Source organism: Myxine glutinosa, chromosome 8 (genome assembly GCF_964187855.1).
Source record: "Myxine glutinosa chromosome 8, kmMyxGlut1.1, whole genome shotgun sequence".
NCBI lineage: Eukaryota > Metazoa > Chordata > Myxini > Myxiniformes > Myxinidae > Myxine > Myxine glutinosa.
The window spans coordinates 145,339,335-145,351,842 of NC_136268.1; the positions used below are offsets into that span (position 1 = coordinate 145,339,335).

At 40.1% G+C, this 12,508-nt stretch overlaps 1 protein-coding gene across 4 annotated transcripts in view; it reads left to right on the forward strand.

Moving 5' to 3' along the window:
• The window catches only part of LOC137432986 (bifunctional 3'-phosphoadenosine 5'-phosphosulfate synthase 2), a 69,307-nt gene extending 58,558 nt beyond the window's left edge, over window positions 1-10,749 (forward strand). For all 4 annotated transcript variants that reach the window (XM_068125353.2, XM_068125354.2, XM_078783804.1 and 1 more), the window contains 6 exons: window positions 2,541-2,652; window positions 4,054-4,259; window positions 4,637-4,772; window positions 8,031-8,311; window positions 8,520-8,752; window positions 10,230-10,749. In XM_068125353.2, coding sequence (XP_067981454.1) covers window positions 2,541-2,652; window positions 4,054-4,259; window positions 4,637-4,772; window positions 8,031-8,311; window positions 8,520-8,752; window positions 10,230-10,365 — 1,104 coding nt within the window. In that variant the 3' untranslated portion in view covers window positions 10,366-10,749. The remainder of the gene's footprint in view (window positions 1-2,540; window positions 2,653-4,053; window positions 4,260-4,636; window positions 4,773-8,030; window positions 8,312-8,519; window positions 8,753-10,229) is intronic.
• The last annotated feature ends 1,759 nt before the right edge of the window (window positions 10,750-12,508 follow it).

Genomic DNA, 12,508 nt, shown 5'->3' on the forward strand with positions numbered 1-12,508 from the left:
GTTATGAGTCCAGTTTGTATGTTGAATCTGGCAGGATCTTACCTTCGTTAGCACATCCATCCCTATGCACAACACTTAACAGTTCTAACAGCATTGTAAATGAAACAAAACAAAACGTGGCTCTGGGGAATGACATTGGTCGTTCATACTTGAGCAGAGGCAGCAACACAGTCCATGGGGGAGCCATAAAACAACAATCCATGGGCCATGAGCATGGAAACAACAATCATTGACAGCAAACCCGGTTTATTGATTAATGGGCAATGACATGGCAGCAGTGGTGGTGTTGGCAAGCTAGCGCAGATTTTGTTGGTGATGGTTGGCTGTAGATTACAGGGGGTGGTCTTGGCAGCAGGGGCGGATGACTGGATTACAGTTACACACCCTTCCCTCTCCTTTGGGATGAAGCGATGGTGCACCCGGAAACCTAACTGGCTGATGTACAGTACGTAGGCCTTGCTTGGCTTCCTGGCAGGGATGGTGACCAACTATTGCACTCTAACTCTCTTTACTTAAAGCTTTGGGACACAAATAGTCCTCTTAAATGCCTATTACCCAACATTAATCCATATCAGCACATACACATGGTGGATGGTGGGAAGGAGAGAGAACGCATGATGTATTATATCAAACAAAACACATTTTACAAAATGACTTTTAACCCCACTATGGGTGAACTTAATGACCATTTTACCACAGGTCCACATGCTCGTCTCATCCTAGGAATTTGGCCATGGCCTCATTATCTCTCACACTTCTGTGCTCCAGCACAATAGGTTGCCTGGGCAGTGTGACACCGTTTCAGGCTTCCTCACCTGGCTCACTTGGGACCAAAGACCTTGGGACTGAACTAACGGGTCTTTCACACACTCCTAAAGGAACCTTCCGAGCACCCACAATGCTCACTTGGGACCAAAGACCTTGGGACTGAACTAACGGGTCTTTCACACACTCCTAAAGGAACCTTCCGAGCACCCACAATGTGCCCTGTTGGCACTCACATGCCATGGGCCCTTTTCCCTGGCACTCGGCACACAAATGTCCTCTTAGAAGAAGAAGCACGTGATGCATGCAAACTTGAGAAGTAACGAATATATGCTTGAGATATGCGTGAACATGTGCATACATCTTTTTCAATTATTGTTCATGTGAAGAAATATTTTCAACTAGCAAGCTGGGTTTGCAATGAACATCTATATTATAAAACGGGAGTACCCGTCCGTCCATCCCGAAACTACTCCCTAAATTTTGGGGCTAGCCCCGCCAAACCTTCTGTGGAACATTTTGGGGTCCAGTGCGTGTCCTAAGGTAGGTGGGAAGTTTCATAAATTTCTCAACACAATTATGATTTTGACTTTTGAACCGTACAAAGTTTTTCATGTACGTCCTTGGTCGCCGGAAGATTCGTCTCTATTGGTTACCATGTCAGATCGGTCGATATTTGTTTACCTCACGAGTGTTTGTAACATTGTATTTTGTTATATTAATGCTATCTTACTATAATTCACCAAATGTCCGTCCGTCCGTTCAAAGGTACCGCAAAAACGACTGAACCGATCGCAACGATATTTTGGTTGGGTATTCCTGGGACCCCATGGAGTAAAATAGGCTATATTGTTTTTCCAATTTTTTCCCCAATTTTCCAAAGCTTTCCAATTTTCCAGTTTTTCCAAACACGATGGAATAATATTTACCGATATGAACAGTGATGTGGCTTTTGTTGAAATTCTACATACCAGGAGAGCGTAGCTCGACTCCTGATGAACTCTTCCGATATAAACGCGCGGCTCCAAAGTAACATGGCAGCGTGTGCAAAGCGACTGAGAAAGACGTGTAGCGGCCGCTTCCGTTTTGCAGAATTCAATCCTTTTTTCAAAATGGGCGCCATGTACTGTGTAGATTTTGATTATTTGCGTGTGATATGATTCAACGGATGTTTATATGAATCGTTTAAAATAAAAAAAAGCCTTCAATTTCTGATATTTTGCCTTTTCATTTGGGCTTCCCAATTGAAGCCCCGCCCGTAGGGCGGGTACCGTTGATAGTAATGTTAATTTGTGATTGGAATGATGCCGTATCGAATGAAAATATAGAGCGATCGAGTTTAAAGCAGAATGAGGAAATAGCATGAGGGTTTCCACCCGTGACATTCGCAGATTCAGCATTTGTAGTTTCGCCATTGACCGCGTGTATAAACAACGAACCGGCTGACCATGCCTGATGTTTGACTGAAGGTGGCACAGGAATGTGAAATTTATTGTGTCATGGTTTGCCATTCGCCGTTTTTTGTCCAAGTTATTCACGAACTGGCTGTCCATGCTTGACGTTCGACTGAATGAGGAGGTAGCACAGGAATGAGGAATTTATTGGTGCAAACTTTTTTTTCTGGGACTGCGGCCTCCCTCCCGTGCATATCACGGGTACCTCGCTAGTAAGTTGCATGTATGTGTCACCATGAATTGGTCTTATTCTGCTATCTCCAGAAAAGCTCACCCACACTCATACAAACATTCCACGTGTTCATGTGTCCCTCCCTCCAGTTGGACACTCAATGGCTCCAGGTCCTCAGTGAAGGCTGGGCCACACCCCTTCAAGGATTTATGAGGGAGCGCGAGTACCTACAGGCAATTCACTTCGGTTGCTTGCTCGACCGTAAGTTTGACCCCCTTGGCCTGGTATTAGGGAAGTAGCAGAGTTGACTTTATTCTGTTTCACTGCAAGTCATTGTACGATACATCTATACACATGATATTGCACATGTCCCCTCAATATATCATTATAAACAAGGATGTTTTTAAATGCTAAACACAAATACAGATAATGGGTGGGGATTTTAAAATAAATCAATTAAAGTACAGTACAATCACATGACAATGGAGTATCACAGTTGATACCGTTCAACAAAACATATATTGCAATTGTGCAAAAGTGCAATATGTGACATCCAGTTAATTTAATAAGTTACAGGAATAAATCATCAAATTTGAAAACAATGTATGTGTGCACTGGCAAAAATACGAAATAGGTGAAAACATGAAAACAAGTTCTAAACGTATAGATTGTAGAGCAATATTAAAGCAAAATAAATTGGTTCCCCTGCGTAGTCAAAGATGGCTGTTCACATGAAAACATGAGCTACCTGGTGAATCTTTATAGTGCAGAAGCTGCTGTCCAGACAGAAACCACACTCTAAAATAACAAGCAGTAGCCTACAACCTCCCCATCCTCTTCAAACACATTGTTTCCTACAGGTCTGCAAGACAGCTGGTCACTACCATCTCAGATTGTCCCCAATCCGAAAGCATCTTTTCTATCCTCGTTAACTTCGCCTCAATCCCGCCTCCTTTCAAATGTCAGGTTTTCACTCCTTGGAGTTTCCTTTTTTGTTTCCATCTTGTCCACACATGCATCCCCTACTGCCTTCCATTCCTTCCCACAGCCATTGTTTGTCCTAGTCTGCCTCTATCTTGGCCTTCAACTCTGCTATTGGTGTTTCCCCCCTCTCTCTCTACTACTCCTTTTGCATGTGTCTACTGTTACTTTTGCGTCCTGTTTTTGTCTTTTCAGTCTGATCAGTTCAGTGTATTAGCTCGTCCACGTGCCTCGACTATGTATACGAAAAAAGGCAAGAATTTGTAATTTGTTCAGGGTGCTGGTGATAGCTCACCTCGTCTCTACGAAGGATGTGGGGTCTTTAACGTCCACTAATGACCAGTGCTGGGCGATGAATCCTCCGCCTTAACGTCTTTCCAAGGAAGACTGTCTGCGGAACCTGTCTGCGGAACACCAGGGTGGCAGTTGATAGCTAGTTTGAGATTTTAATTCGGGCTCGACAGGTCAAAGGTGAATGCACATACCTCTAAGCAAACCTGTCAGCCCAAAACAAAAAAATATTGCACTTACAACATTGCCATCTAAACACCTGGATCATGATGCAAGTAACACAGGTTTAAATCCCATATGTATTTTCAATCTACTAATGCCATTGTAATTTATGTACAACTACACCAATGTTGAATCTTCTCTTGAACCCGCCAATTAAAACTTTTCCAGATGGAATTTCCAACATGTCCATTCCCATCGTTCTTCCCATCTCAACGGATGACAAGGAGCGGTTGACTAACAAGGAAGCTGTGGCACTTTGGTTTGAAGGTCGCCCTCTTGCCATCCTCCGAAAACCAGAAATCTATCATCACCGAAAAGAAGAGCGTGTGGCACGTGTATGGGGCATCGTCAATGTGAAACACCCTCACATCAAGGTGATCCCTTTCTACGGTTAAACTCTTCCTTCATTTATGTGAGAAAAAGCAGAATTGTAATTTAGATATGCTGTACCACAAAGTGGGGTGAAATTGGCCGCTTTTTGAAGTTTTTTTTTTTAAGAAGAACTTAAACAAAATCAATGTGGCATTCCTCACTTTAAATCTCCTCCAGGGTGTGACCTTTCCAGCACCCCAATTTGGCGATCATCAGATTTGGGGTTGATGTTTTTTTGTTTTTTTTTGATATTCAGGCATTCAAAGTCATCGCACTTTACGGTACTGCTTCCCGGGCAAAGTGTATTTTTGAATCGCATAATTCATTTCACTTTGACACTTTTCTGAGTTTGATTTCCATCATTTCTGGACCTCTCAAGATGGTAATGGAGAGTGGGGATTGGCTGATGGGAGGTGACCTGGAGGTCCTGGAGAGAATACGTTGGGGCGATGGTATCGATGAGTACCGTCTCACTCCAAAGGAAATTAAACAAAAATGCCAGCAAGCCAATGCAGGTATTTCTCCATGCATACCTTTTCATCGACAGCTTAATCCTAAGTTATCCATCATGTCAATGACACCAGACTATAACAAACACTAGTGTTCGGAGCATTCCTTCCTCGTATTAAGGATGTGCGTTCCATTCCCACGCCTTACTTGTCGTTTCTACAATTTTTGCATGAGACTAAATCCCTTGATTCTTGTTCACCAAATAATATAAGGATATTTGGAAATCTAATGCAGACGGAATATTTGCAGGATGCACCAAAATCCATTGCAGACCCAGCCAGATAATTTTACCCCCTTACACGCATTCAACTTGTTTCATGTCGTATCATGTTAGCTCTTGCACGAGCCTCGATCCTGTAAACAAAAAAAATAAAATATATATATATATTTAAAACCTCTTTCAATTTCAACCTTCCGAGTACACTTTATAGCATTCGTTATTTATAAGTATTTATTATGGTTCCGGGATGGAGGCATTAAGCGTTTCATCTTGGGGTCCGTGGTTTCCTGTTTTTAAAAGATTTTGTTCCCATTATCAATTTTTTCCTTTTTTCCAATTTTCAATTATTTATTATTTTCCAATTTTCAATTATTTATTTTTTCAATTGTTTCATTTTTCAATTTTTATTATTATTATTATTATTATCATTATTTATGGCTCCTGGAGGTAGGCATTACATGTTTAGTCTTGGTGTCCGTGATCTACCACTTTTTAAGAAAAAAAAAATGTTTGTTTTCATTATGAGATAGAATTTTAAGTACTACCAATTGGCTAATACAGTATTACAAGTTGGCTATACCGGGAACCATCAGCACTCTCCGATCACATCCCTCTAGGTTTAGTATTATTTTAATGTTCAATCAGTTATATCTGATCAATATGGATGCATTTTAAACGAGTTCACCATCGCTGCAGCAGGAAATGGAATGGAAGGGGGTTAAAGGTCACTGAAAAAATATTTGTACTGTTACGGATCCGTCACTTCCGCCTTTGTTGTTATTATATAATTGTAGGATTTTTAGTGTCAGGTCATTTTGGTTGTTAAGATTTTTGTGTGAAATGGAGATGACTTTAGTAAAAGGTAAAAAGAAATGTTTGTGGAGGAAAAAAGAAAACGCGGCAAAGAACCGGAAGGAGGAGGAGGATGAGGAGGAGGAGGAGGGGAGGAGGAGGAGGAGGAGGAGGAGGAGGAGGAGGAGGAGAAGGAGAAGGAGAAGGAGAACAGCCATGATAGAGATACAGCCGTGAATCGCGTCAAGGCTGCGAGCTGACTTTTTTGATATTGGTCGCGAATGAGTTGAGACTTCTCGGGAAAGGGATTGCCCACAACATCGTCATATATTGCGAGTGCAATGAAACCTGCGTCTCAGGTTTCATCACCAAGAGTGAGTCATCGTTGGAGAAATCAAGCGCCTCCATTAGGGCCTACACGCCATTTTGTCCTCGAAGAAGAAGAGGCTGTCTGTTTGATGCATCTTGTTTTGCCGTTGGGATTTCCAGATCGACCTCATTGTGTTGATTGCCATTTGTTTACATATCGGCTCAATTCCTATATCGACCCCTCTCCCCTCATAACTCCTCATCCACAGTCGTGCCAATACCTGCCTATTGTTTGCCGTTCTGCATGACCTCGATCTTCAACCAGCGTGGGGCTCCGTGCATGGACTTTGGGGAATGTTACATCCCACTCACGTTTGTCGTATCATGAGTTCCTTGCTTTGAGAGCTTTGGGGAATGATGATACCATCATATGTATTGTTCATTTGATGCAAGTGACATTTTCATTATACTTTCTTTCATAGTGTTATTATTGTGTATGTGAGAGTTGTTAATACAATTACTTGTTTTGTTCTACAATTGCATTGGTGTGGTTTTACCATGGTTTTTTTAGACCACTCAAAATAACAAATCTTTCTGTCGTGTTCCCGCTCCAGACTCTGAGGTGCACCGTAACCGGGGTTTGGGAAGGTAATACGTAACAGTACACTGACAAGTAATTGGGATTATGTTCACGAAATATTCACCATCAACTCCACAAAATCTCCTTCTTACAAATTCACTCTTTTCCACCTCCCAAATTTCAAGCAGATGCAAAATTGCAATTGTAACCAGACAAGACAGTTCAAAGGTGAATACCTACCACAGAGCTCTTCTGTCAGCCCTCCTATCCACCTTAATCTACAGCTCAAATTTACTCACAATTTATTACTTGCATATACAAGCAACCACCTAGCCCCTTCCTCTAACTTTTCATTGACATACAATAATATATATCATGAGTTAAGAACATTAACAATTCCTTAATCCCTACCACATACTGATATCCTTGCCCTCAATATTAAAGTGTGATACTGCTGAGATATCCACATGCATGTAACCCAAATACTGACACAACAAGGGTGTTGTGGAACCTTTGTTCTCTGTAAAAGCATCTCAGTAATTAAGATAAGTCATCTCAGTAAGTTTACAACATAGACTAACAATCATAACATAGCATATAACATAATAACATCGCATAACATAGACAACATGTAACATGACATAACATAAGCATAACATAATCATGTAATCATGTAGCATAGATAAGTAATAACAGCAACAACAACAAAACATAGACTTTTTCTAATTTACAGGTGATTTGAAAGATCAATTATGTCAAAAGAAGCACTGTTCACTTCTTATTTTTATGAATTTCCCCAAAAGTGAAATACTGTGTATTGTGCAGAAATGATTCCTAGGGGTTAATAAATGCTTAATATAGCTTAGTTATTTGCATATTGAATGTTTAGAATAAGCGTAAAGTAATTAAATGTGACTGTAGACGTGTGTCGCCAATTGGTATCGTTAGAAATGTCAAACCAACACAACAAAGGACTTGACATCACACAAACACGGTCGTTAACCTTGGGGGGGGAGATACTTCCCAGTGTACACTGGGTGGCGGTGGTGGTGTCATTGGTTATGGCAACTTTCTCTCCTTAGTCAGCGGGCATTTTTAAGAGAGGAATCTTCCTCCCCAAGGGATGCCAATCCATGGGGTTTGTCTGTGCTATATCCTCCAAATGCTGAATGGCAAGCAAGGAAGCAGGACGTAACGTCTTAAAAGCCTTTAAGGAACTGCTGACCTCCCAGACTAAGAGTGGACGCTCCAAGTAAAATTTATACTTTTGACATCCTTTCATCCTTCTCAAGTTCCTCGCTTTCACCATCCATTTACTGAACTCTCATTGTGTTCTTTTTCTCTCTGTCCCTCTATCCCCAGATGCTGTGTTTGCATTCCAGCTTCGCAACCCAGTGCATCAGGGTCACTCACTACTTATGGCAGAGACACGGCGCACCATCCAGGCTCGTGGATACTCACGTCCCATGCTGCTGCTACATCCATTGGGTGGCTGGACAAAAGCAGACGATGTCCCATTGCATGTACGCCTGCAACAACACGCTGCCGTGCTTGCAGCAGGAACAAGCGGTGGAGGCTTGGACTCCGCAACAACGCTTCTGGCTGTGTTCCCTTCACCAATGCTTTATGCTGGTCCTACGGAGGTGATAAGGATAACATAAATGATCTTTGCCAAAATCTGGTGCAACCCTGTCCAACTGTCTCTTTTGAAACATATCTGGTATATCTTGTTTGCAGTTTCCAACTTTGAAGCCTTCCCTTCCATTTTGTGGTAGATTCAAGAGATTTTTTTTAATGCCAAAGTGTTTGCCCATTTTGAGCAGAGTAAAATAGGCAAGCTTTCTTCTGCAGGTCCAGTGGCACTGTCGTACACGCATGGTCGCAGGAGCAAACTTTTACATTGTGGGCCGTGACCCTGCTGGTATGCCGCATCCGGAACCAGGTCGTGGTGATCTCTACGAACCAAGCCACGGTTCTCGTGTACTGACAATGGCACCAGGACTCTTCCGCCTCGAGGTGCTGCCCTTTAAGGTCGCAGCGTATGACCGGAAGGCACGGCGTATGGCCTTCTATGAACCAGAGAGGTATAACACAAGTTGTCATAATTGCTCCTGTTTTCATTGATGGTTCTTGGTTAATGCTCCGGTTCATTTAAATGCCGCATATATTTGTCAGGAAGTATTAGCTTGGCTTGGATGACACTTCTTGGTTAGTGCCTCTTATAGTTCCTTAGCTTTGAATCATAAACCTTTGGCATATGTGCCATAATTTGTATCACAAAGTAAATTCACAGCCTGCGACAACAATTCTTCAAAATGAACAAGACAAATTGCAATTCTTTGTTTAATCTCATGGAACATATTGCATATATGAAAAGGTATAAACAGCATTTTGCTTACATTCTACCCTGAACGGTCAACTAGAATGGCGCTCGGCAGAGCGCATACCTTCACTAGGCTGAACAGTTTACATTTTGTATCCACTGATGGGCCGGATCTGCATCTGGACTTTAACCAAAATCGAATCGGCTTGTTCTTCTCACCTGCCCAACTCATCCACCAAGTTTTATCATAATCCGTCCACAACTTTATGAAATATCATGGCATCTATCATTTTGGCCCCATTTCTCAATGGTGAAGAATCACTTCAATTTTTTTTTTTAACTTGCATCCGGATCCGGATCTTCATAAAAATCAAATCAATTCTTCCTTGTCACACACCCAACCAGCCCACAAAGCTTCATCCGAATCCATCCGTAACTTCGAGATATCCTGCTCTATAACGTTTGTGGCCCTATCTCTCAATAGTAAAGAATCACTTTAAAATTCGAGGATCCGGATCTGGATCTTCACCAAAATCGAATCAATTTGTTTGGCCTTGTCACATACTACCAAAGATATCCTGCTCACAGACAGACAGACATACTCACCTTTGGTGACGGAGGTAATTAACAAAACTATTAACAAAGTGCTTGGGAAAAGGAAAAATCTCCAAAAACTTGGAAAACTTCTGAGTTGGTATTGAGCCACAAAAAAAGATGATAAGATTGACCGAAATAATTACCTTCCAAATAGCATTCTCTCCAGTCCCTGTAAATTGTTCACCAAAATTATCAATAACAGACCCGGGATTGAACTGCAGAATAAACCAATCATGGGAGCAAGCAGGTGGAAGAAGCGAATCCTTCAAATACACGTCAGTTTTGATGTAGCTTCTCTGAAAGAAAGTAGATCAAATTAGTACTCTGAGAATAACATCGTGTTGAACTTTAGCAATTGTTTATATTATATAACCAGTTTTAAAAGGTTGTAAGACTTGAAAACCGCTGAAGAAAAATGATGGGTGCTTTATAAAGCGTAATAAGTCCAACGATGTTGACTTTTTACAGATTTTTTCAGGGAGAGGAGGTTGAGCATTTTCTGTGCCATTCCGATTGTATACAGAGTCCATGGACACCGTGAAAAAATAAAATAAAATAAAAATAATAGTAATAAAAATTAAATATATATCTTTTAAAAGTGTGTAATTCATAGTCTTCCACGTTTTCTTCCATTCTTCCAGACATGAAGACTTCAACTTCATCTCCGGTACAAAAATGCGACAAATGGCACGAACTGGGGAGACTCCTCCAGAAGGATTCATGGTCCCTGAAGCCTGGATCATAATAGCACAATATTACAAGTCTCAGGCCCAGTAAACATAGGAATCAAAATTCATTGCATTATACACTATAAAATGAGGAACCATGATTGTCATGGGACCCGCAAGGCTAACCCCCGCTCTAGCGGGGAAAAATGGCCTTAAAATGATCATTCATATACTATAAAATGCCCTATTTCTGTGATTATTTGGTTATTTTACTCTCTTCTGTTTTTAAATCGAGTGTGCCCTCCAGCGTTTGGGTTTCTCGGGTTTCCCATTTCTCGGGTTTCTTTAATCTCCATGAAATAATGACAAATGTTAACAAGCATGAATATAAAAGACATGTTATCTACTTCAGAGTCTATGCCAAATCTGTTTTTTCACTGTTCCACCTTTACAAACATATCAATGAATGAAATAAAACTTATTGTCAAGTTTGCAGAGGTCTATTTCACAATACAATTACATTATTGAATTTTGGATGCAAGATATCAAAACAAAAACACTAATCGAACCACATACTGGACCACTTACTCACATTCTAATTGTACATACTTTATAGACGTAGTCACATTATAATTATACATACTTTATAGACGTAGTCACATTATAATTATACATACTTTATAGACGTGCTCACATTATAATTATACATACTTTATAGACGTAGTCACATTATAATTATACATACTTTATAGACGGTCACATTATAATTATACATACTTTATAGACGTACTCACATTATAATTGTACAAACGTTATAGACATACTCACATTATAATTATACATACTTTATAGACGTAGTCACATTATAATTGTACAAACTTTATAGACATACTCACATTATAATTATACATACTTTATAGACGTAGTCACATTATAATTATACATACTTTATAGACGTACTCACATTATAATTGTACAAACTTTATAGACGTACTCACATTATAATTATACATACTTTATAGACGTAGTCACATTATAATTATACATACTTTATAGACGTAGTCACATTATAATTGTACATACTTTATAGACGTACTCACATTCTAATTGTACATACTTTATAGACGTACTCACATTATAATTATACATACTTTATAGACGTAGTCACATTATAATTATACATACTTTATAGACATACTCACATTATAATTACTAGGGCATGCCCGTACTATATCTATATCTAAAATTATATCCCCCCCCTCTATTTACATGAAATGGTTTGGTCCAAAGCGAACGGCTTGCGAGTACGGTGACAATCCCCCCCCTCTATTTACATGAAATGGTTTGGTCCATTCGCAAAGCCAAAGCGAACGGCAGTTACGAATCGCAGTTACGATGAATCGCAAAGTAGTTTTAATTAGTTTTAAAACATAGTTTAACGCCAACATAGTTTGCCAACGTGAAATAAATGAATACGCTCTCAAATGTGCCGTCCGAGGCAGAGTCTGTTCGGCACGTTCGGCACACGTGATAGCTCGCTGCTCTCTGATTGGTTGAATCGTTTTTTGGACATAGCTCGGTAACTACTTGTCCGATTAATATGAAACCTTGAAAAGGCACATCCTCGGGTCCCCAGCAATATACCTGGCAAGTTTCAAGTATATCGGACCGGTAGTTGTCGAGAAACAGCGGTCGCATACACACACACACACAGACAGAGATTAGTGGAATTATAGATAGATACATACTTTATAGACGTAGTCACATTATAATTATACGTACTTTATAGACATACTCACATTATAATTATACATACTTTATAGACGTAGTCACATTATAATTATACATACTTTATAGACGTACTCACATTATAATTGTACAAACTTTATAGACGTAGTCACATTATAATTATACATACTTTATAGACGTACTCACATTATAATTATACATACTTTATGGACGTACTCACATTCTAATTGTACATACTTTATAGACGTACTCACATTATAATTGTACATACTTTATAGACATACTCACATTCTAATTGTACATACTTTATAGATGACCTCGGTTGAAAAAAAAGAGAACGTGTGTGTGCTACTGGCTACCATTAGGTGGCGTTTGTAGCCTACGTTAGCACATTCTGTGTGGACCAACAAACAAACAAACCCAAATGCAATGCCCTCTAATTTAGTGAGGGTAATAAGTTGGTTTCCTTCTTAAAGATTGTGTTGATCGGCTTTCATCCGACG